Genomic DNA, 25556 nt, shown 5'->3' with positions numbered 1-25556 from the left:
TCTTATGAATCTCACAAGGAAGGGATAGAAAATTTCCCTAGGGAAAGGACAATGTTCTAAAGCCTGATCATGTATACATATCAGCGTCCCAGACCACTGTCCATCAAGCTAGGACACAGGAGAGCCAGGAAATGGGTGCTGATGAATCCGCAAGTAGAATCATAGGCTCGCCAAAAATGATATTTTGATTATAAAATAAATTTTTGAATATACTTACCCGGTGAATATATAATAGCTGACGTCTCGGACGGCTCGACAGAAACCAAAAACTTGCGAGCGATCGCCATGAAGGTTGCGGGTCTGACCACCAGCGCCGACTATCGGCCAGATACCGCATATACTTGTAAACATCTCCAGTTCTTCTCATTCCGCTGGGTCTCTATCGGGGAGGAAGGGAGGGCCTTTAATTTATATATTCATCGGGTAAGTATATTCAAAAATTTATCTTATAATCAAAATATCATTTTTAAATATTAAACTTAGCCGGTGAATATATAATAGCTGATTCACACCCATGGTGGTGGGTAGAGACCAGTATTAATACAATAAAGGCGTATATGCTCATGAGTTTTTGACAATTATATCATAACAAAACCCAATTAAATATAGGCACCTGCTAAGGAAGCTGACTCTGACGATTACTCTGCCTTATTAGTCCGCTTTCCTCACGAAGCCCAGCCATCCTCTCAGGATGCTGAAAGACCCCCAGGAGCTGTTATATCCAGGGCGACCACCCATACAACAGGACCTCATCAAAACCCTTAATCTGGGCGCTCTCAAGAAACGACATTTGACCACCCGCCGAATCAAAAAGGATGCGAAAGACTTCTTAGTCTTCCGTACAACCCAAGACAAGATTAAAAACATTTCAAGAGAAGATTAAAAGGATATTGGGATTAAGGGAATGTAGTGGTAGAACCCTCACCCACTACTGCACTCGCTGCAACGAATGGACCCAGTGTGTAGCAGTCCTCATAAAGAGTCTGGACGTCTTTTAAGTAAAATGAAGCGAACACCGACTTGCTCCTCCAAAAGGTCGCGTCCATAATACTTCGCAGAGATCTGTTTTGCTTAAAAGCCACGGAAGTTGCTATCGCTCTTACTTCGTGCGTCTTGACCTTAAGTAAACAACGATCTTTTTCACTTAAGTGAGAATGTGCCTCTCGGATTAAAAATCTAATAAAATACGATAAAGCATTTTTAGACATAGGCAATGAGGGCTTCTTAACGGAGCACCATAAGTCCTCAGACCCACCTCGTAAAAATCTGGTACGAGCTAAATAAAACTTAAGAGCTCTAACTGGGCACAGTACTCTTTCAACCTCGTTGCCTACGATCTCTGATAGGCAAGGTATATCAAAAGATTTAGGCCAAGGACGAGAAGGCAGTTCATTTTTGGCCAAGAAACCAAGCTGAAGCGAACATGTGGCTTTATCTGTAGAGAAGCCGATGTTTTTACTAAAGGCATGGATCTCACTGACCCTTTTAGCCGAAGACAAGCACACCAAAAAAAGCGTCTTGAGGGTGAGATCCTTCAGGGAGGCTGAATGCAATGGCTCAAACCTGTCGGACATTAGGAACCTTAGGACCACGTCTAAGTTCCAACCAGGAGTTGACATACGACGCTCCTTAGAGGTCTCGAAGGTCTTAAGGAGATCTTGGAGATCTTTATTATTGGACAGATCCAAGCCTCTATGTCTGAACACAGAAGCCAACATCCTCCTGTAGCCCTTAATAGTGGGAGCAGAGAGGGAGCGAACATTTCTCAGATGCAGGAGAAAGTCTGCAATTTGGGCTACAGAGGTACTGGAAGAGGAAATGGATGATGACTTGCACCAATCTCTAAAGACCTCCCACTTCGACTGGTAGACCTTGATGGTAGATGTTCTCCTAGCCCTCGCGATCGCTCTGGCTGCCTCCTTCGAAAATCCTCGAGCTCTTGAGAGTCTTTCGATAGTCTGAAGGCAGTCAGACGAAGCGCGGGGAGGCTTTGATGAAGACTCCTTACGAGGGGCTGTCGTAAGAGATCCATCCTTAAAGGCAGACTCCTTGGAACGTCTACCAGCCATTGAAGTACCTCTGTGAACCACTCTCTCGCGGGCCAGAGGGGAGCAACCAACGTCAACCTTGTCCCTTCGTGAGAGGCGAACTTCTGCAGAACCCTGTTGATGATCTTGAACGGCGGGAATGCGTACGCGTCCAGGTGAGACCAGTCCAGCAGGAAGGCATCTATGTGGGCTGCCTCTGGATCTGGGACTGGAGAGCAATAGGTCGGGAGCCTTTTGGTCAAAAAGGTCGCAAAGAGGTCTATGGTGGGTTAACCCCAAGTCATCCAAAGACTCTTGCACACGTCCTTGTGGAGGGTCCATTCTGTGGGCATCACCTGACCTCTCCGACTGAGACAGTCCGCCAAGACGTTCAATTCCCCCTGGATGAACCTTGTCAACAGTGAGATGCCTCGATCTTTTGACCAGATGAGGAGGTCCCTTGCGATGACGAACAGTGTGTGGGAGTGAGTGCCTCCTTGCTTGGAGATGTACGCCAAGGCCGTGGTGTTGTCCGAATTCACTTCTACCACTTTGTTTCGTAGAAGACTCTCGAAACTCGTCAAAGCCAAGTGAACAGCCAACAGCTCCTTGCAGTTGATGTGCAGGCTCCTCTGATCCGACGTCCAAAGACCCGAACATTCCAGACCGTCCAGAGTCGCTCCCCAACCCAAATCCGACGCGTCTGAGAATTACACGTGGATTGGGTTCTTGACCGCCAGGGACAAACCCTCTCGAAGACTTATGTTGCTGTACCACCAGTTCAGGCACGTCTTTACTGGCTCGGAGATCGGGATCGAAACAGCTTCCAAAGTCTTGCCCTTGTCCCAATGGGAGTCTAGATGGAACTGGAGAGGGCGAAGGTGAAGTCTCCCTAGTGAGATAAATTGTTCCAGGGATGAGAGTCCCTAGGAGGCTCATCCAACTTCTTACTGAGCAACGGTCTTTTCTCAGCATGAGGCGGACTTTGAGCAAGGCTTCATCTATCCTGGTGGCAGACGGAAAAGCCCGAAAAGCTAGACTGCGAATCTCCATCCCCAAATAGAGAATCGTCTGGGAGGGATTCAGTTGAGACTTTTCTAAGTTCACTAACAGTCCCAACTCCTTTGCAAGATCCAACGTCCATTGAAGGTCCTGCAGACAGCGATGACGGGACGACGCTCTGAGTAGCCAGTCGTCCAGGTACAGGGAGGCTCGAATTCCCGATAAATGAAGAAATTTTGCCACATTCCTCATGAGCCTCGTAAAAACAAGAGGAGCAGGGCTGAGGCCGAAGCACAGTGCTCGGAACTGGTACACCACATTCCTGTATACAAACCTTAGATACGGTTGAGAATCCGGGTGTATAGGAATGTGGAAGTACGCATCCTGCAGGTCGAGAGAGACCATCCAGTCTCCCTCTCTGACCGCTGCTAGGACGGACTTCGTGGTCTCCATCGTAAATTTTGTTTTTACAACAAAAACGTTGAGCGCACTGACATCCAGCACTGGCCTCCAACCTCCTGTATGCTTGGGGACTAGGAAGAGACGGTTGTAAAATCCCGGTGATTGAAGGTCCGAGACTTTCACCACCGCTCCCTTCTTTAGCAACTGAGACACCTGCTGATGTAGAGCTTGTCTCCTTGACTCCTCTCGATACCTGGGAGAGAGGTCTAAAGGAACTGTTACTAAAGGAGGTCGTACAAACGGTATTTTGTACCCCTCCTTGAGCAACAACACAGACTCTCGGTCTGCACCCCTCTTCTCCCAGGCCTGCCAGAAGTTGTTCAGTCTGGCCCCTACTGCTGTCTGAGGACGTGGGCAGTCAGACTCTGCCACGGGAGGACTTGGATCCTCTCCTCTTGCCTCTTTTACTGTCGGCACGAGCGCCTCCCCTACTGGGGGCTCTGCCACGAAAGGGCGGGATAAACCTCGTCGCTGGGGTATCGATCTTGGGTCTTACGACATAAGACGATGAAGGAGCAGCCTTGCGCGCCGACGTAGCCATCAGGTCGTGGGTATCCTTCTGCACCAGTGAAGCCACAATATCCTTGATCAACTGCTGAGGAAACAAGGCAGATGACAACGGGGCAAAGAGAAGCTCCGACCTTTGGCAGGGAGTTACTCCTGCCAAAAGGAACGAGCAAAGAGTCTCCCTCTTCTTCAGGACTCCTGCCGTAAAGGTGGCGGCGAGCTCATTAGAGCCATCACGGATGGCTTTGTCCATGCAGGACATAATAAGCACGGAAACATCACGGTCGGCCAAAGAGATCTTCCTGCTTAAAGCTCCTAGCGACCAATCTAAGAAGTTAAAAACTTCGAAGGCCCTGTAAACCCCTTTGAGGAGATGGTCAAGGTCCGAGGAGGACCAGTAAACTTTAGAGCGTCTCATGGCCAGGCGACGGGGAGAGTCTACGAGGCTTGAGAAGTCTCCCTGGGCAGAGGCAGGAACTCCCAAGCCGAGAACTTCTCCCGTGTCATACCAGACGTTCGCTCTAGAAGCCAGTTTAAAAGGAGGGAAAGCAAAGGCTGTCTTCACCAAACTCCTCCTGGTGATCAACCAGTCGCCTAGCAAACGTAAAGCTCTCTTAGAAGAGCGAGAGAGCACTAGCTTAGTAAAGGACGGCTTCGAAGCAGCTAGGCCTAGCGTAAACTCTGACGGCGGCGAACGAGGAGCAGCAGTTACAAAATGGTCCGGAAACAGATCCTTAAAAATCAGCATGATTTTTTTAAAGTCCATAGAGGGCTGAGCAGCTTTAGGCTCCTCTCCGTCTGACAAAGTCCCCAAAGGAATATCAGTTGGAGGGGGATCAGCAACTTCCTCATCTGAAGGAACCTCGTCCGACAATTGCCAGAGTCTCATGAAAAGGAGAGACCTGCCGCGGCGGCAACGCTTGACAGGCAATGTCAACAAGCAAAGGAGCAGCAGTAGCAGTAGAGGAAGCGACGTCACGCTGCTGCTGAAAGGACTGAAATCCTTGTGACTGACCAACAACAACAACTGAAGTTGATTGACGCTCGACGTCACGTCGGAACTGCCTTGACTGCATAGACTGAGCAGGCAAAACAACCTCCGACTGCGGTGATTGACGCTCAACGTCACGTCGAGGCAACGGAGCCGGTCGGCGAACGTCAGGTCGAGGCTGCGGCGGCAGCGGCTGAACGTCAACACGAGACTGCGGCAGCGGCTGAACGTCAACACGAGACTGCGGTAGCGGCTGAAAGTCAACACGAGACTGCAGCGAGGGAGAAACCATGTCACGTGACTGACGTGAAAAACTACTGACATCACGTTTCAAAGTACAAGAAACGTCAGCACTAACGTCAAACGGATGAGTAAATACTCGTTTGGGCGGCTGACGGCCAGAGTCTCGTTCAGCGTAACGGCGACTCGAAAGCAAAGGATCATCTCGAACCTGCTCAACGTCATACTCCTCCATAAGGGAGGTAAGCTTAGTCTGCATGTCCCGCAGGACAACCCATTTGGGATCAACGGGAGTCGGAACGGGCCGGGACGACGGTAACGTCTGTGTTGGCAAAACATTGCCTTTAACGCGACCCTCGGACCCCGTGTTACGCTTGCGTTTAATAGGCGAACAGTCTTCCGACGACTGCAAAGGGTCAGAGCTGTCCCAATGGCTACAGCCAGGACGCTGGACCTGTCCTGAAGGGACTGACTTTCGCTTCAAGGGTCTGGAAACCTTGCGCCAAGGTTTCTTTTGCGAAAAGTCTTCGGATGACGAGGAGAGCACAGTCTCACCCGTCTTATGATAAGGGCGATCTTGACGAGAAACATCCGATACCAAAGAGGGAACGTCTGTACGTTGGTTAAAGCCTCTCGTCCCCTTAAGTCCTACGACATTACTTCTCCCTGGTGCAGGGGAGCCTGAAAGAGGTCTCGGACTGAGGGAGCGACAAGCACGAACAGACGAACCCTCGGTCGCAACACTAAATACACTTTGCGCACTTATCACTTTATCACTACGATTTTCTGATTTACCACTCTGACACTTCAATAACTTCACATCTGACATGAGTTGGTTACGGTCCGATGCTAAGGACTCAACTTTTTCGCCTAAAGCTTGAATCGCAAGAAACATATCCCGCATGGACGGTTCATGAGTGCTAGTAGGGGGTTCAGGAACAACTACTACAGGGGAAGGATTAGGTTCAGGGGCATGGGAGGAGGAAAATTCCAACGACCTAGAGGAGCTTCTCCTCACCCTATCTCTCTCCAGCTTACGAGTATATTTATCATATTCAAGCCAGTCGAATTCCGACAAGACCACGCACTCATCACACCGATCTCCTAATTGGCAGGATTTACCCCGGCAATTAGAACAAACGGTATGTGGGTCGAGAGAGGCCTTGGGAAGACGTTTGTTACAATCCCTCGCATTACACTTGCGAAATTTAGGTCCAGGGATAGGAGAAGGGTCAGCCATATTGAACAATCAGAGAAAATCCAAAACAAAACCAAAGTCATCAACAATAAACACTAGCCAAAAAAGGGTTTCAAGAGTTTTAATTGAAGAAAAAACACCCGTCACAGCGAAAGCTCAAAAACAACCAAAATAAAGTACTTCACCAAAAAGGACGAAAACTCAAGGTCATCAGCGAGCGGAATCAACTTGTCGATAAGACCGACAGAGAAGAACTGGAGATGTTTACAAGTATATGCGGTATCTGGCCGATAGTCGGCGCTGGTGGTCACACCCGCAACCTTCATGGCGATCGCTCGCGAGTTTTTGGTTTCTGTCGAGCCGTCCGAGACGTCAGCTATTATATATTCACCGGCTAAGTTTAATATTTAAAAAAACCTATCCCTACCTCACAAGGATGGTAAATGGTAAAGTTGCAGACAATACTAGATACTATCGAGCTTGATTGGGTCTTGAAATATCAATCAGCAGAACGCCAGGCAATGACATCTTCAATAAGCTACCCAGATTCTGTTACGTAGTCAGTCAGCAAGGCACCATGAGATAATACTAGCAAGAGCAAAGCAATAAGGCCTTTATAAGATTGTCCAGACAATATGATATTGGATCCCTTACTACAGGTACTGTACAGACTTTCCTTTTGTTTACACATACACCACTTAGTCTGTATTAAAGAATTCTCTAAACATTCTTTTCTTTCCTTACACATCACACAACACTATTTCCAAGAAGAGTTTCTTCTGAATTAAAATTTCCAGCAAATGGGTTATAAAATTAAAAAAAATGTTATTCATCAACAGGTGACCACAGGCCCATACAAATCTGAATGATTCATCAGTAAGGTCATGGGCTATTTGTATACTGTAAAAAAAAAATGCTCTCACAATGAAATAGAATCCAGTGTCTCCCGGCTTTAACATTTGTGTGATGCAAAAAGCTTAACGAAATCGAAATAAATAAATCTCCCTTAAAATGAGACCTATAAATATAAAAAGATGAGAAAAATTAAAACAAGAATTGATGCTGACTATAAGAAATGTGGCCATTTGTTTTATTCGGAAGGTTTAATATTAGAGAGCAAGGCACAAAAATATTGTGGTGAAAGGACAGAGACAAGAATATGGAGTAGGCATGCTAGTCAAAAAATTAAATACAGGCTGACATAAGTCTTTTTATAGTTTATACTGTATATGAAGTGTCTGTTTTAATGTTTTTGAAATTTTATTTCAATTGTTCATTATTTCTTATATCGTTTATCTATTTCCTTTCCTCCCTGGGCTATTTTTCCCTGATGGAGCCCTTGCACTTATAGCATCTTGCTTTTATAACTAAGGTTGTAGCTTACCTAGTAATAATAAAAATAATAATAATAATAATAAATATAGGAGTAACAAAGAGAGGTAAATAATTATAAATTGATTGACTAATTGGGAAAGAAGTTATCTCATCTCACAAAAAAATTATCATTAATACCATAAAGTTAACAAAAAAATGTTATTTTCATTAGTAAAATAAATTTTTGAATATACTTACCCGATAATCATGTAGCTGTCAACTCCGTTGCCCGACAGAATTCTACGGGAGGGATACGCCAGCTATCACTATACTAGAAGGGGGTGTACTCACAAGCGCCACCTGTGGCCAGGTACTACAGTACTTGTTGTTGACGCCACCTCACTTTTTCCTCGGTCCACTGGTTCTCTATGGGGAGGAAGGGTGGGTCAATTAAATCATGATTATCGGGTAAGTATATTCAAAAATTTATTTTACTAATGAAAATAACATTTTTCAATATTAAACTTACCCGATAATCATGTAGCTGATTCACACCCAGGGGGGTGGGTGAAAAACCAGTGTACAAGACTAAAGGATAGCTAAGTATCCCGTATTTCATATAATCAGTTATCCACAATAACAATGAAATAATAAGTACCTGGTAAGGAAGTCGACTTGAACCGTTACTCTGCCTTTAATAAGATCGTCTTCCTTACTGAGCGCAGCGTTCCTCTTGGAAGGCTGAATCAACTCAAAGGTGTTAAAGTATACAGGGCTGCAACCCATACTAAAGGACCTCATCACAACCTTTAACCTCGGCGCTTCTCAAGAAAGAATTGACCACCCGCCAAATCAACAAGGATGTGGAAGGCTTCTTAGCCGACCGTACAACCCATAAAAAGTATTCAAGAGAAAGGTTAAAAGGTTATGGGATTATGGGAATGTAGTGGCTGAGCCCTCGCCTACTACTGCATTCGTTGCTACGAATGGTCCCAGGGTGTAGCAGTACTCGTAAAGAGACTGGACATCTTTGAGATAGAATGATGCGAACACTGACTTGCTTCTCCAATAGGTTGCATCCATAACACTCTGCAGAGAATGGCTCTGTTTGAAGGCCACTGAAGTAGCCACAGCTCCCACTTCATGTGTCCTTACCTTCAGCAAAGCAAGGTCTTCTTCCTTCAGATGAGAATGTGTTTCTCTAATCAGAAGCCTGAATAGTAAGAAACTGAGTTCTTAGAACTTGGAAAAGAAGGTTTCTTGATAGCACACTATAAGGCTTCTGATTGTCCTTGTAAAGGTTAAGACCTTTTTAGATAGTACCTAAGAGCTCTAACTGGGCAAAGTACTCTCTTCAGTTCATTCCCCACCAAGTTGGACAGGCTTGGGATCTCGAACGACTTAGGCCAAGGACGTGAAGGAAGCTCGTTTAGCAAAAACCGAGCTGCAAGGAACATGTAGCCGTTTCAGATGTGAAAACAATGATCCTGCTGAAGGCGTGGATCTCACTTACTCTTTTAGCTGTTGTCAAGCACACGAGGAAAAGAGTTTTTAATGTGAGGTCCTAAAAAGAGGCTGATTGGAGAGGTTCAAATCTTGATGACATAAGGAACCTTAGGACCACGTCTAGATTCCAGCCTGGAGTGGACAACCGACGTTCCTTTGAGGTCTCAAAAGACCTAGGGAGGTCCTGTAGATCTTTGTTGGTGGAAAGATCCAAGCCTCTGTGGCGGAAAACCGCTGCCAACATACTTCTGTAACCCTTGATCGTTGGAGCTGAAAGGGATCTTACTTTCCTTAGATATAACAGGAAGTCAGCAATCTGGGTTACAGTGGTACTGGTTGAGGAAACTGCATTGGTCTTGTACCAGCTACGGAAGACTTCCCCTTGAGACTGATAGATTCTGAGAGTGGATGTTCTCCTTGCTTTGGCAATCGCTCTGGCTGCCTCCTTCGAAAAGCCCCTAGCTCTTGAGAGTCTTTCGAAAGTCTGAAGGCAGTCAGACGAAGAGCGTGGAGGATTGGGTGTACCTTCTTTACGTGAGGTAGACTTAGAAGGTTCACTCCTAGAGGAAGAGTCCTGGGAATGTTGACCAGCCATTGCAGTACCTCTAAGAACCATTCTCTCGCGGGCCAGAGCGGAGCCAACCAACGTCAGCCGTGTCCCTTTGTGAGAGGAGAACTTCTGAAGTACCCTGTTGACAATCTTGAACGGCGGGAATGCATACAGGTCGAGATGGAACCAATCCAGCAGAAAAGCATCCACGTGAACTGCTGCTGGGTCTGGAATCGGAGAACAATACAACAGGAGTCTCTAGGTTATCGAGGTAGCGAACAGATCTATGGTTGGCTGACCCCACAGGGCCCAAAGTCTGCTGCAAACATTCTTGAGAAGGGTCCACTCTGTGGGGATGACCTGACCCTTCCGGCTGAGGTGATCTGCCATGACATTCATACCGCCCTGAATGAACCTCGTTACCAGTTAGCTTTCGATCTTTAGACCAGATGAGTAGGTCCCTTGCAATCTAGAACAACTTCCACGAAAGAGTCCCTCCCTGCTTGAAGATGTAAGCCAGGGCTGTGGTGTTGTCAGAGTCCACCTCCACCACTTTGTTAAGCTGGAGGGACTTGAAGTTTATCAAGGCCAGAATAACCGCCAACAACTCCTTGCAATTGATGTGAAGTGTCCTTTGCTCCTGATTCCATGTTCCCGAGCATTCTTGTCCGTCCAAAGTCGCACCCCAGCCCGTGTCTGATGCGTCCGAGAGGAGACGGCGGTCGTGTTTCTGAACAGCCAAAGGTAGACTTCCTTGAGAAGAAAGCTGTTCTTACACCACGCGAGAGAAGACCTCCTCTCTTCGGAAACAGGAACTGAGACCGTCTCTAGCGTCATGTCCTTTATCCAGTGAGCAGCTAGATGATACTGAAGGGGGGGGAGGTGGAGTCTCCCTAACACGATGAACAGGGCCAGCAATGAAAGTGTCCCTGTTAGACTCATCCACTACCTGACTGAGCATCGGTTCCTTCTCAGCATGCTCTGGATGCATTCTAGGGCTTGGAAGATCCTTGGGGCCGACGGAAAAGCCCGAAAAGCTCGACTCTGAAGATCCATACCCAAGGAGACAATGGTCTGGGATGGGACGAGCTGAGACTCCTCAAAATTGACCAGGAGGCCCAGTTCCTTGGTCAGATCCATAGTCCATTTGAAAATCTCCAGACAGCGACGACTTGTGGGAGCTCTTAAAAGCCAGTCGTCTGACGGAGCCGGACACAAGATCATGGTACTGCTGCACAGTCTGTGAACTGTCAACCATGGGCAAGCGAGGAAGTACAGTGACAACCCGAATCTGTCTAGACTGTCTGGGTCGTACAGACAACTCCTTATCGGGTTGCTGAGGTTGCCGCACTGCGTCACAACAAGTCACTTCTGCTGGTTGTTGAACGTCTTCCCCGTGACACATTGACTCCGTAAACAAAAAATCCTCTAACAAGGACTAAGCTTGGACTGCATGTCTTGCAACACAGCTCAAGGTCTATGGGAGCAGGTGTGGTAACAGACGGGATTTGCGACTGAAGTGGAACCATTACCTTCCCTGGAAGCATGTTATGCTTAAATAAAAGTCCATAGGAGGCTACGCAGCTAAAGGCTCCCTCCAAATGACAGAGTCCTCAAGGGAATATCAGAAGGAGGGAGAAAAGAACTTTCTCATCTACAGGGACCATATCCTAGAAAAGCTAAGTTCTCTCAGTGAGGGTTTCACTGGTGCAAAAGCAGCAGACTAGAAGGCAACGTTATGAAACTGCTTGACAGTCTAGTGAGTTGGCAACAACCAAAGATGTGTGACTGAGAAGCATGCGGTAAGGTATGCAGAGCATGTTGTATGCAGAGTATGCTGTATGCAGAGCATGCTGTATGTAGAGCATGTTGTATGCAGAGCATGCTGAATGCAGAGCATGCTGTATGCAGAGCATGTTGTATGCAGAGCATGCTGAATGCAGAGCATGCTGTATGCAGAGCATGTTGTATGCAGAGCATGCTGTATGCAGAGCATGCTGTATGTAGAGCATGTTGTATGCAGAGCATGCTGAATGCAGAGCATGCTGTATGCAGAGCATGTTGTATGCAGAGCATGCTGTAAGCAGAGCATGCTGTATGTAGAGCATGCTGTAAGGTAAGCAGAGCGTGTGCATGGCGTTTAACATTTCTCAGAAATTCCATGACCAGTGCTAGAGTGCTTTATGCATGCTTGCATGGGGTTTTAATATCAACATAATATTTACCTTACATTCATAACTCATGATTCATATTTTTGCCATATTTTGCGATATTGTTAAAAATATATTGCAAGGAATACAAATATATTTTTATAAGTAATACAAATAACCTCCATTATCATAATGTTTGAAAATGGAGGTAAGGTATGCTGAACAGCAGAGTCAGAACGAGCTGGAACAACAATAGTTGTGGTTTCCTCTTCAAGACTCTGTTGAGGGAACACCTGAGGCTCAGTCTGCAAAGGCTGATCAAAGGAAGTAGCAGAAGGTAGGCGCATGGGTGGAGGAGGCTGACTCCTGGCATGAGTGGCTGAACTCAAGGGTTGCGCTTGCCGAGTGGTTGGCGGATGCGCAGTAGCAAGTTCCTGAGGAACGAGTTGAGGTTCCTGCGGTGTGAGCTGAGAGCGAAAAGGTAGTGGCTGCGCAGAACGCAGTAAAAGTCTCGCAAGTTGAGGCTCCTGAGGCGCAAGGCTAAGGTGTTGAGGTGCTTGCCTTGAGGAGGGTTGAGCTCGCTGCAGCGAGAGCTGAGGAGACTGACTCATGGATGGGAGAGGTTGTTGTACCTCAAGCGAGTGTTGCCTCACTGGTGGAACAGCAAGTGGAAGCGGAGGAAGAGAGGTATAAGCCTCCTGTTCCCATTGCTGAGGTTGCCTTAAGGAAGGCGGAGGGAGCTGCACACCACTGGGATCAGTAAACTCATAACGTGGCTCAACATCGTACGCCTGGCAGGCGGTACTGCGGTCAGGCGGAGCGAGCGCAGGCGGAGCGAGCGCAGGCGGAGCGAGCGCAGGCGGAGGGAGCGCAGGCGGAGCGAGCGCAGGCGGAGCGAGCGCAGGCGGAGCGAGCGCAGGCGGAGGCGCAACCTTCTCAGCCCGACACTCACGCATCAAGACCGAAAGTTGTGACTGCATGGACTGCAGTAGAGTCAACTTGGGGTCGGCAGACACTAAGGTCTGCTGAGGTAAAGCCTTAACAGCAGAGATCTGTTGCGGCAGAACCTTACTCCTCTTAGGCGGAGTGCATTCAACTGATGACTGAGGAGAGTCAGAGCTAACCCAATGACTGCATCCGGGTTGTTGAACTCTAACTTCGTACGTCTGGCATAGGTCTGGACTTTACGTTTAAGAGGTCTTGAGACCTGAGACCAGCGTTTTCTCCCCTAAATTTCTTCTGCAGACGAGCAAAATAAGGGCTCAATCGTCTGCGGGTGGGAGTGACGGTCTCGGTAAGACACGCCCGCAACCACCGAGGATACTTCTGTGCGCCGATCAAGGCCTGCTGAACCCTTTTGCCCTTCGACATTGCTTCTCCCCTGGGCTTGGGAGCTTGCAAGAGGTCCCGGACTGGAAGGACGACTGGCGCGCACAGAAGTACCCTCACGCACAACACTGACACACTTTGCGCTAATCACTTATCACTTTGATTTTCTGTTTGCACTTATTTCACTGAACTCGAAACTTTAAGTGGTTTGTACCTGAAACACGCAATTCTATCCTTTCTCAAAAGTTAGTAATTGCGAAAACAGAATTACAATGTAACAGAAAAATCTAATGAAAGATAAATAATTCAGTGGCTGGAAAGAGACTAAACACTAGATCACTCTAGAAACGTTTACCTTCTTCCCCTAAAGAGACTAGGGAGAAGAGCAAAAACGATAACAACGTTACTCGCTTGAATGAAACGTTTATCCTCCTCTTTCTCCCTCCGTCTCTATCTCTCTCTCTCTCTCTCTCTTGACTTAGAACCTGAGAGAAGAGCCCAATCATATATATCGTTAAAACATATTATTGTTAAAGGAAAAAACTGAAATATTTCCCAAAATGAAAAGTTCCTTTATTAGGATTAAAACCATTAAGTTAAGAAAGAATGAACAAAACGCTAGACACGGTTACTCTTACTGCAACGTGAAACCGTGAAAATTCTTTCTCTATCGTAACGATAGAGCGCAAGTTGAACGTTCTGAACGTCAACAACTGCAGAGACAAAACAAAACGTTAGTTCAACTTTGAAAACAGTACGAGACTATCAAAGAAATTCTTTCAAAGACATTAAAATAGCATAATATGTTAACAGGTAAAACCGAAATGACGGGCTCAATGTTAATTAACTTCGGTACCAAGAAAAGACCGCCTACTATTAGGAAGGTCGAATATAAACAAATATAAAAATTAATTTTAATAAGTTTATAATAAAAGGAAGTTAATCGAAGAGGCCTATAAGAGGCGGAGAGATATAAAATAAATCTATAACTTTTGTTAAGCAAAATTAAGAAAGAGAGTCTATACTCTCTTAGACACCAACACTTCCGTCTAAGGGAAGGGTTGGCCATTTAAAGGTGAAAGAGAGTTCATACTCTCTTCGTCACCATAATTAATCAAATTAATTCCAAAAGCTAACTAAGCTAATATAGAAGTTTCCAGTATAGCGAATAGCTGCAAATTTTAGAGAAATACTTCACCAAACCGTGAACAATACTCCAAAATCATAAGCGTATCCAAGAACGTCTTGCCGGAAGCACGACAGAGGAAAAAGTGAGGTGGCGTCAACAACAAGTACTGTAGTACCTGGCCACAGGTGGCGCTTGTGAGTACACCCCCTTCTAGTATAGTGATAGCTGGCGTATCCCTCCCGTAGAATTCTGTCGGGCAACGGAGTTGACAGCTACATGATTATCGGGTAAGTTTAATATTGAAAAATTTCAATGTTTATATTTCATACACATTCATGCATAGAGCAAAAGTTGTACAGTAGTCATAACAAATTTTCTCCTTTCAATACTTCCATACAATCACGTAACATGCTTCCAGGACAAGCTTAAATTAAGGGATGCAGGGCTTCTAGTGCACATGTATGGCCAGAAGGACCAAACCACCTACAACAACAGATCAAGATTAGTGATGAGAAACAAAGCGAGAGTTTTCTTAGATTTCAACTAGCCCGTCAAGGTTTCTCCACCTTATCGCTGACCGATATAAATAATTACTATTTGTTTATGAGACTCTCTACTTTATTTCTGACCCTACTAGAATGTGGGCAAGTATTAAAATACTGTAATGAATTCTAATATGAAAATTTTTTTCAATTTATTCTATCTTCCTCAATATTTATATCCTCCATATCATACTTGGAATAAAATATATAAATAAATACAGTATGTATAGTATCAATCTACTGTATATCTATGATATATCTATAATTATATCCATAATACATATCGAGCTCTCAATGACCAAGCTCTCTACCGAAATGCAGAGGGTCACCGTGAAGATACCCACATCGATTGGGAGGTGATAAGGGCTCGATAACTCAGGAACGTAGAACCCCCTCTGAAGGGAGAGAGCTGGGAGTAGGATCCTAAAGGGTTTACTTGCTCTAACAGAGTTTTTAGGCCTTGCACTCTGGTCGTTGATGCCGTCAATCGGTTCTTTGGCCAGTTTTGACCAAAAGCATCAATGAAGGTTTTGAACCCCCGAACGGCACCAAAGTGCCCGTCAAAGGCAATTTTGCCTCTTTTCACCACTTTCACAAGGCTTCCCTTTGGTTATCATGTTCCCTGATCAGGGATAAAACCTTATCAAAGGTAACTTTAGTTTCAGGATTTTCTGCCTTTGCCGGTGTAGGCCCTTGATCCGGACCTATAGGGATCATTGTCTCTCTTTTTTCCTTAACAAGTCAAGGAGTCCATCTTTCATAGTGTCTTTTATGCCTCTAGAACTGCTACCCCTAAGGGCTTCCCTAGAACCAGTGCTCACCTTCAGTGTCTGGGCTATTCCCTGTACCTCAGGAGGGTTCACTCTGTCCTATTGGAAAAACACCTTTTGATGGTCTGGAGAATGTCTCTGTGAGCAGGTGGGCAGTACAGATAATGTGATATGCCCTGTGACAACATCCCTGCAGAGACTATCTGTTCTGTGCTTGTCCCTCTTAAGATAACTCCTCAAAGGGTATTAAATTGATCACGGCTTAACCCTGTGGTTCACAGTCCTGAATTGGGAACTTCAGCGCTCATACCCTCATGTTCTTAGAGATGAGTCTTTCTCACTTACTGAACTATGTACCGGTTGATTGTCAACATATTCCCCTCAATTGAGAATGAGTGCAAGGAATCGTGTTCCTTCAACTTATGGGTTGTCTGTGAAGCATGCCCACATTCTTCCAGTTTCTTTAAAAAAAAAAAGTTGTTCGCCCAAGAGATGATACAGGAAGGGTGTTCGTGAAGACACTTGAAGTCTTTCATTGTATGTTTCTGTATTCCTTGAGGATATCCAATGGGTGAGAAACTATTTCTTATATACTAGAGAATAACTTTCCTACTTTTCAGGGAATTAACACTAACAGACACATCCAAAACAGAAAAATTCTCTGAACAGGTTACTAACAAGACCTGTCCCAAAGAAAAAACATAGCAGAAATATACATATGTTCTGCTTAGAAGACTGGTACTATATACAGTGAACCCTCGCTACTTCGCGGTTCGACCATCGCGGATTCACCACTTCGCGGATTTTTTCCATAACCCATATACATACAGTAATATATATATATATATATATATATATATATATATATATATATATATATATATATATATATATATATATATATATATATACATACATATATATATATATACATGTATGTATGCATGTATTTATGTACATATGTAGGTATGTATATGTGTATACATATAAATATATATATACATATATACACACACACATACATACATATATATATATATACATACACACATATATATATATATATATATACATATATATATATCTAAAGTAGGAAGATGTGATGTAGTTCTAAGGGAAAAGTATGGGAAATATGTCTGGGTAATAAGCAAAGCTCTACCTCCAGTTTGTTTCTACATTATGATCAGAGATAGATGTAAACAAAACATTGGTTGCCATTTTTTATCGTGCTTTTTAGCATGTTTAGGAAATGCATGATATAAAATCACCTTTAATATTTGTGCCTGTTTTAGTTTAGGGTACTGTAGTACATGCATTAAGTGTTCTGTACATTAAAGGGTAGTTTGTTAACAGTACCACGTACAAGGGAAGGTTTTAAAAGTCTGAATATACATGTTGAATAAATAGGTAAATATGGTGTCACTACTTCGCGGATTTTCACCTATCGCGGCCGCGACTGGAACCTATCTACCGCGATAAACGAGGGTTCACTGTATCTTTATTCAGTAAAGGGGGGAGAAGTAAATGAAAATTATTTGAAACCTTATTAGATCTACAATAATGCTTATGCAATAAATAAAGTTCTGTTATATACAGTATGATTGAAGAGATTATAAAGAAAAAAAAAAAAATTCCAGCCTAAGATCCCTATTCAAATTATCTATAAAAATACTTCCATATTTTGAATCTTCAAACCACTAACCTAGTCTATATGGGAAGATAGTCTATATGGGGAGAAATAGACTAAAGGGCAGCAAGGAAAGGGAAGCCCAGGAACCTGACCCCATACCAATACAATAATTCTTCCCCTTTTCTTACGCTTAGCTTCCATTTTTTTCACTCTGGTTTCAGTTAACTTTAGGGTTGTGGTGGCTTAATGGCTTAATGGTAACGTCCCTACCTGGTGATCACCAGACTGGGGTTCAAGTCACACTCAAAATCATTAGTTCCTTTAGTGGCTACAACCTCACCATCCCACCATCCTTATGAGTTAAGGATGGAGGGTTTGGAGGAGCCTATAGGTCTACCTGCAGCCATTGCCTGTCCCTTCCTGGTCCTAGCTTGGGTGGAGAGGAGCTTGGGTGGAGAGGGACTTAGTTGGAAAGGGACTTGGGTGTTAATCTATGTATATACTGTATGGTCAGTCCCAAAGGCATTGTCCTTCTTGTTAGGCAATGTCACTGTCCCTTGCCTCTGCTATTCATGAGTAGCCTTTATACCTTTAAACTGCCATATGGTCCTCTAACAAACATGTACACTCTGTATATTGACTAAGCAACATAAAAGTACTTAATAAGCTAAGCATTTCGAATAAGGATACATTTTTGCCAACAGTAGCTTACTTAAAGCCTTCAAGGCCACTCATGACTGGCAGAGACAAGGGACAAGTGATAATGCCCTAGAAAGCAGGGCAATGCCCTAGAGACTGTCCATATTACATATGATCAGCACTCATGACCCCTCTCCACCCAAGCTAGGAGTAGGGGGACCAGGTAATGGATGCCGAGGACTCACCGGGTAGACCTGTAGGCTTCCAAAAACACCCCATCCTTAGCTCACAAGGATGGTGAAGTTGCAGACACTAGAGAAACCAAAGAGTCTGAGTGTGACTCAGACCCCAGTCCAGAGAACATAAGGCAGGGATGTTTCAAATAGGCCACCACAACCCTACATTCTGCATAATATCATGGCTTAACCAATTTAAAAGACAAACCTTTATTATTCCTAAAAGAAGTAAATTTACTTATTTTATATTGCACCAATTCCTAGCTAAACTACAGTATCATAATACAATGCATCTAGCCAAGGCTACAGCCAGGAGAAGAAAGTGAAGTCAAAATGGCAGTGGCTGGGAGGGGACATTGTTTACTTGCTTGTTCCATATTTTCAGTGGGAACAAAGTGGGAATAAAGGGTCTTACACATCATGGCAAAGCATTCCTTCTCTTTACTTTGGCCGAAGCTCTTCTTTTAAGGAACATGCTATGAATTCCAACATTTTTCATTAACATAAGACAATTATGCCAGTAAGTAAGAGACCAAACACAACAGTTCTCTCATTACAAGAGATTTTGAATGTTAACTCACTTGAGGGGAACTCTCATCCTTTAATAAACAAGAAATTCCCATTCTAGCTTAGAAAATATTCTCGAACTACAGTAGGATTGAATAAAAAGAGTTACTAAAATTGGAGTGATCGTTCTACTGATGTTTTGGGGTAAATTACATCAAGCATTGTACACTACAAAATAATAGAAATATCTATGACTCCTACAGCACAAATCATTTTAATCCTTTCTACTCATGATTTGCTTTATCTAAGAATAAGACTTCAATCTCAATAAAAAAAAGCAGTTAAACAAATCATTCCTGGGATTTAACAATCAAACCAGAAGGCTACGTATCCTTCTTACTTACCAACACATCTGACGACCGAGTCTGTGCAAAGGAGGTCCAGGTCTCCTGCAATCTCTGGTCACTCATCCTTCTCTCATATCTTAGCCCTGGAAATGTTAAAAGAAATATATTGTATAATCACAAAGAAAAGCATGTTATGATACTTCAGCTACACTTCTTTTGTGAATTAAAAAATCTTTAGTCAGAGTTTGACCATTACATCCCCTTTAAAAAGCAATACATTTAATCAAACCTAATTATATTTGAAATCTGTAATGTACTCATACACCATAGAACTATGAAAACCTTCCGAGTATATAACCATGTAATTTCTTTCACTAAAAACTCCACTTGACTCTCTGTCAAACACTAACAAAACAAAATACTTTAAATAAAGCCATGAGAAAAAAATCAATTTAATTTTAAGGCAAGTGTCTTCAACTAAAAAATTGAAAACAATTATTTTTGTCATATTCCTCATGATTATATGGATATCCAGAGTTAACAGCCACAGGTAACTGTTGTAAGTATTTGGCAAATATAACACACCTGGTAATCTGAAGAGTAAAGAAACACACGCAGTATTCCACAAATGAGAAGGGTCCTACAAAACACTCAAATAAGTCCTCCAGAAACACTTTAATGACACAAAGGAATATCCAAGTATTAAAACTATACTAGCGTAGAAGGGTACCCACTACACAATGTCCTTCTACAACACAGGTAAAGAAGAAACTGAGGGAGTGGAAGAAGCTAAGATTTACTTGGCAACCTTAATCCCTAAGAACAGACAATGATCAGGTGCAGCAGTTTCTTTTGTCACACCAGTATCTAAATGACACAAAAAAACTGCTAGTCATGACCCATGACAGTAGATTACTACAAAAGGTTTATCATCTCATTACGATTTGTAAATGGTAAATTGGCAAAATGCCAAGTCATCAACAGCAATGGCATTACAAAACCATTCTATAAAATGGCTAAATACACAATTCAACTACATTTAAAATTTGTTTATAAAATCTATATAAAATCGCTTATTATAATACCATACTTAATTCCTCAAGAAAGAGAATAGATATGAGAAAATAGAACCAATTATAATTAAGCCATACTAACATGCCTTTTGAATTTAGTTACGATCAACTAAAATATATCCAATACTTATTAAATACTGTACAATTAACTTCAAAAGCAGTACACATACAGCAAATTGTATTTGCATGCAATATAATATAATAAATAAATGAACAAGGCCAATGATAGAACACTGCTATTCCCAACTACCTGGGTACTTAACAAGGAAAGTAACTGTCTCCAAAAGTATGTCTACAAGCGACAAGTAAAATTCTTTTTTATCAAAGCTTGTCCACCTTTTATACTAGGTGCAATATGTACTGTAGTGTCATGGGTTATGAGGAAAAACATGCAAAAAGACATGATGCAAAAAGACATGATGCAAAAAATACATCATAAAGTACTATATTAAGATTATGTAAAATTACTTTTGTTCAAATGTCAAGAAAAAAATACGACATGTGAAGTGTAACAAATGACTAATAAGTCAAATCAAAATGGATTAGCTGTCATTCACCTTAGGTTAATATATTGATAGGTAAGTTATATGTATATTATTACTAAAGAAAAAAGAGAGAGAGAGAGAGAGAGAGAGAGAGAGAGAGAGAGAGAGAGAGAGAGAGAGAGAGAGAGAGAGAGAGAGAGAGACTGTAGTACATTTACAATATAAACTGCCAGATATGATGCACATAAGCATATAAAATAACACACACACCTACTCATATATTTTACCCAAACAATAAACTGAACATATTTTATCTAAAGAACATCAAACAGTTACACATCCACAAAAAGCTCAAACAAGCCAATACATTTGACAAGTGCATCTACAGAAAACTGTACAGTATTCCTTTTACATTTTGATATATTTATTGAAACTTTCACATTAGTGATGTGCCACTGCAATGAAGTGGATAGGATTAACTGTGTTAATAAAATACATCACTGTAAGTACTGTACAGAGTACATACTATTTGTGAATAATACATATACTGTAGAGTAAGTGTAGGTTACTAGTGAACAAATATGACAAATTCGTAGGTAATTTGTATTTTTCCTAACTATACAAACCTTAGCTATTTAATATGGGTAATTACTTTTGGCGTAGCTGAAATGACGAGCCATTAGAATTTTAACGAGGGTTTACTACCCCACCGCAAGTTAGCGGAGGGTAGGGAGGGTAGCTTGCTACCCCCCCCCCCCCCCACACCCACCTGTGCTGAGCTCACTTTGCTTAGAGGAAGGACTTCACGGGGGATAGGTCTGGTGGGCAAGTTTGATTAAATAGCTAAGGTTTGTATAGTTAGGAAAAATACAAATTACCTACAAATTTGTCATTTGTTCCGTAACTGAAATACAATCCACGTTATTTAATAATGGTGACTCACCCCTTAGGAAGGGTGGTAAGTCCCGGCCAGTACTGGCTTTTGGCTTTGCCCGGGGACTCAGTATCTGAGTGTGTCAGCACTCAACAATAAGGAGTCCCTGCACCTCGCTAGCACCTTGCTGCGCAAGGGCTGCGGCCTACGTAAACTGTGTGTGAAGGTTTGAAGATTGACTCGTCCTAGGAAGTTGACCTGTAGTCCTTTAGATGGATACTTTAGGCTAGGACTCTCCCAAAACCACCTCGTCAGGGTATGGAGACGTGACAGTATTAGCTTAATACTGGGAACACAAGGAGACATGGTTTACCTGTAGTGGTTCAAGGTCAGCTGTGCAGTGAACCCAGGATGCTGCTCTTCCCAAGAGAGGGGAGGATGAAGAAAAGAATAAGGGCCAGACAAACCTTTTCATTCATGCAGAATAAAACCGGGTAACAATGCCCTCAACCTTCTGCTACTTGTCCATTAAGGAGCTGAGGTTTAAACCAGCTGTTGTGCAGCCATCACAGGGCCGATAGAGAACGTATCGAGCCTCCTGTGGGTCATGTCTTGCAGGTAGTGGGCTGTGAAGGTTGTCTGACGCTTCCACACCCCTACTTGTAGAACCTGCGTCACTGAGAAGTTTTTTTAAGGCCAGGAACGTAGCTACGCCCCTAACATCAAGTGCTCTAGGGCGACGTGACGGAGGAGGGTCGGGATTCAGGGAATGATGGATCACCCTACGAATCCATGCTGAGATAGTATTCTTGGTACCCTCCTCTTTGTTCTCCCAGTGCTCACAAACAATGCCTGCACTTGGGGACGAACTGCGGCCGTTCTTTTGAGATTTAGCCTAAGACTCCTTACTAGGCATAGTAGGAGATGGTCTGGGTCATCTGTTACAGAACGAAGACTCGAGATCTGGAAAGAGTAGAACCGAGGGTACAGCACTTCCCGATTCTGAGTCTTAGCAACGAACTCAGGAACGAATCTGAACGTTACCTCCCCCCATCCCCTTGAATGGGCGATGTCATACGAGAGACCATGAAGTTCACTGACTCGCTTGGCCAAGGCCAAAGCTAGCAGGAACACCGTCTTCCAAGTCAGGTGGCGATCTGAAGCCTGGCGTAATGGTTCGTAGGGAGGTCTCTTAAGAGACCTGAGAACTCGAACCACGTTCCATGGAGGAGGTCTCACTTCCGACTGAGGGCAGGTAAGTTCATAACTTCGTATGAGTAGGGAAAGTTCCAGCGAAGAAGAAATGTCCACTCCTTTGAGCCTGAAGGCTAGACTTAAGGCTGAGCGATAGCCTTTCACTGCCGAGACTGAAAGGCCCATTTCTTCTCGCAAATACACGAAGAACTCTGCTATTGCTGGAATAGTGGCATCGAGTGGAGAGATACCCCTTCCAAGACCCCAACCACAGAAAACTCGCCACTTTGATTCCACCGGTACTTGAGTCGCTATTGCAGAGATCTCATTCTGACGCGAATGTTGGGAACTAGACGGGCCAAGGATGAGAGGTGACCGAGGAGACGTAACCACGATTGGGCTGGGAGCTCTTCTCGTCTGAGGAAAGGACTCGCGACCTTCCTCTGCCTTGCTATCCTGTCGTCTGATGGGAAGGCTTTGTGGAGATTGGTGTCTATGATCATGCCTAGATATACCAGTCTTTGAGTAGGAAGCAGAGAAGACTTCTCGAGATTTACCATGATCCCCAAATCTTGGCAAAGTCCCAGAAGTTTGTCTTTGTGTCGAAGAAGGGCTGACTCCGAGTCTGCTAGGATCAGCCAGTCGTCCAGATAACGGAGGCTACGGATGCCGATCCTGTGTGCCTACGACGATATGAGGTGAACACAATGGTGAAAACCTGAGGTGCTGTGGAGAGACCGAAACACAGCACATTGAACTGGTAGATCTTGTTGTCTAGGCTGAATCTTAAGTACTTCCTTGAAGACGGATGGACTGGGATCTGGAAGTACCCATCCTTCAGGTCCACTGTACACATGAAGTCTTGCAGTCTCACTGCAAGTCTGACCGTGTCTGCCGTCTCCATGCTGAACGGGATCTGCTTGACAAACCTGTTCAGAGCTGAGAGGTCGATGACTGGTCTCCAGCCTCCAGACACCTTCTTTACAAGAAAGAGTTGACTGAAGAAGCCTGGGGACCCGTCGACGACCTCTTGGAGAGCGCCCTTCTTCAACATGGTCTCGACTTCTGCCCGAAGGGCTTGCCCCCTTGCCGATCCCATGGCATGGGAGCTCAACGACACTGGATTCGCTGTCAGGGGAGGTAGAGATGTTGTGAACGGGACGCGATATCCTAGACTGATTACGGAAATCGTCCAGGAATCGGCCCCGAGTTGCTGCCACCTGTTTGCGCAACTTTGTAGGCATCCCCCCACTGGTGGACATGCAGGGGGACTGCCAATCCTAGCGTTTGCAGCCTCGGCCACTCCCTCAAGGATTCTTTCCTCCCCTGGAGGACTTTTTGCCTTTCTTGTCCTTGACAGGAAAGGGCTTCGACACCGTTGTCTTTGCTGCAGCTGCCGGTTTCGTCGTCTTGGTCGGACGTGGTTGCAGGGTTGCTGGAGGTTTATAGGGCTTCGATGTTAAAGCCCTATGTAGGAGAGAGTCCTGGTTGGACTTCCTCCACCTCTCAGCCGCCTGCTCCACGTCCTTAGGCTCAAACAAATTCTTCCCCAAGATGGAAGAATGTCTGAGCCTGCTGATCTCGGTACAGGGGACTTTCTGGTGGAATCTCTCAGACACCGCATCTCGACGCTTCAAGATGGTATTAGCCCACAAGTTCGAGACTTGGTGGGCTAGAAACTCGATGGTACGAGTGCCTGAAAGTAGAAAGGTCTCCATGGCCTTCTGGTACTCTCTTTGGACAAGTCCTCAGATCGTAACTGGATGCCCAGAGACCCTAGCCAGATGTCCAGCCACGAAGATGCCTGCATGGCACACTTCGCCACCTTCTCCTGGCTAAGGATCTCTGTAGCCGAGAAAGACACTTGCCGGTTGGAGTCTCTCTCTGGAGGGCCTCCCCTGGTAAGCTCTTCCAAAGAGTGGTGTAAGGGAAGAGCTAAACAAGTCTCCTCCATGATGTCAAAGTACTTCCTCTGATGGACACGAGGAGGCGGGAGGAGTTTGTTACCGGCGCTGGATCGGCTGGAGGAGGCAAGCTCGGAGAGCTGGCCTTCCACCTTATCTCTGGCACTTTAAACCCCTTGGGACAGGGCAAAGCCGCGCTAGCCTTAGAGGGTTTTTGAGTACCAAAGACTCGGTCCAAGACCGTATCCTTGCCCTCACGAGAATCTCTGGATCCGCGAACCCATTGAGATTCCTCATAAGGGTCAGAACCTGCCAGAACGCATGCTCTGACTCCTGTAGCTCTCCTCCTGAAGGGCTGGCAGCGAAGTCTCCTGTCCCCGAAGGCTCTTCTTGGGGGGACTCGTGGACGTTCCACGAGGGCTTGGCTGGCTCTGGTCTAATCCTTGAGGACGACTTCGATAAAGTCTTGGAGTCCTTTGACTCCCTCCTGGGAGGGATGCAGGACTCCAACAGTGATGGTGGGAGGCTCTTCTCCACCCCTACACGAGAACACTTCTCTACGCGAGGTGGGGTTTCCCTCATTGGTGCGATGGGGGAACGCCTTACCTCCCGTAAGTCCCCTGAGGTCGGGAAATCTTCGTCCGGAGGGGAGGGAGAGAAAGTCTGAGGGGGGGAGGAGGCCTTCCTCAAAGACTTCCGAGGAGTCAGCTTCGCCCTTGGAGAAGTCACCACGTCAGCTACTCCTCTCTTCCTCTTCAGGGGAGTCGAAGCTGCCACTGATTTGTGGCCCAGCTCAATGAGAACAGGCTTAAAAGCCTGAATGACCGCTCTGTCAAGGGACCCAAACCAGGGCTGCCGACTGACAGCTGTGCTGTCAGACACTCCTTCTGAAGGGAAGGGGATCGTACGATCCCTAGGAGTTACCAAAGTAGGGTCTGCCTGAAAGGAAG

General features: G+C 44.7%; 1 protein-coding gene across 8 annotated transcripts in view; it reads right to left on the bottom strand.

The window, feature by feature from the left end:
• Positions 1-25556, bottom strand: part of mv (lysosomal-trafficking regulator mauve) — a 388598-nt gene that overhangs the window by 325377 nt on the left and 37665 nt on the right. For all 8 annotated transcript variants that reach the window (XM_068389706.1, XM_068389704.1, XM_068389709.1 and 5 more), the window contains exon 2: positions 19134-19219. In XM_068389706.1, coding sequence (XP_068245807.1) covers positions 19134-19199 — 66 coding nt within the window. In that variant the 5' untranslated portion in view covers positions 19200-19219. The remainder of the gene's footprint in view (positions 1-19133; positions 19220-25556) is intronic.

The sequence above is a fragment of the Palaemon carinicauda genome, chromosome 16, assembly GCF_036898095.1.
Source record: "Palaemon carinicauda isolate YSFRI2023 chromosome 16, ASM3689809v2, whole genome shotgun sequence".
NCBI lineage: Eukaryota > Metazoa > Arthropoda > Malacostraca > Decapoda > Palaemonidae > Palaemon > Palaemon carinicauda.
This window is presented reverse-complemented; position numbering and strand designations above follow the sequence as displayed.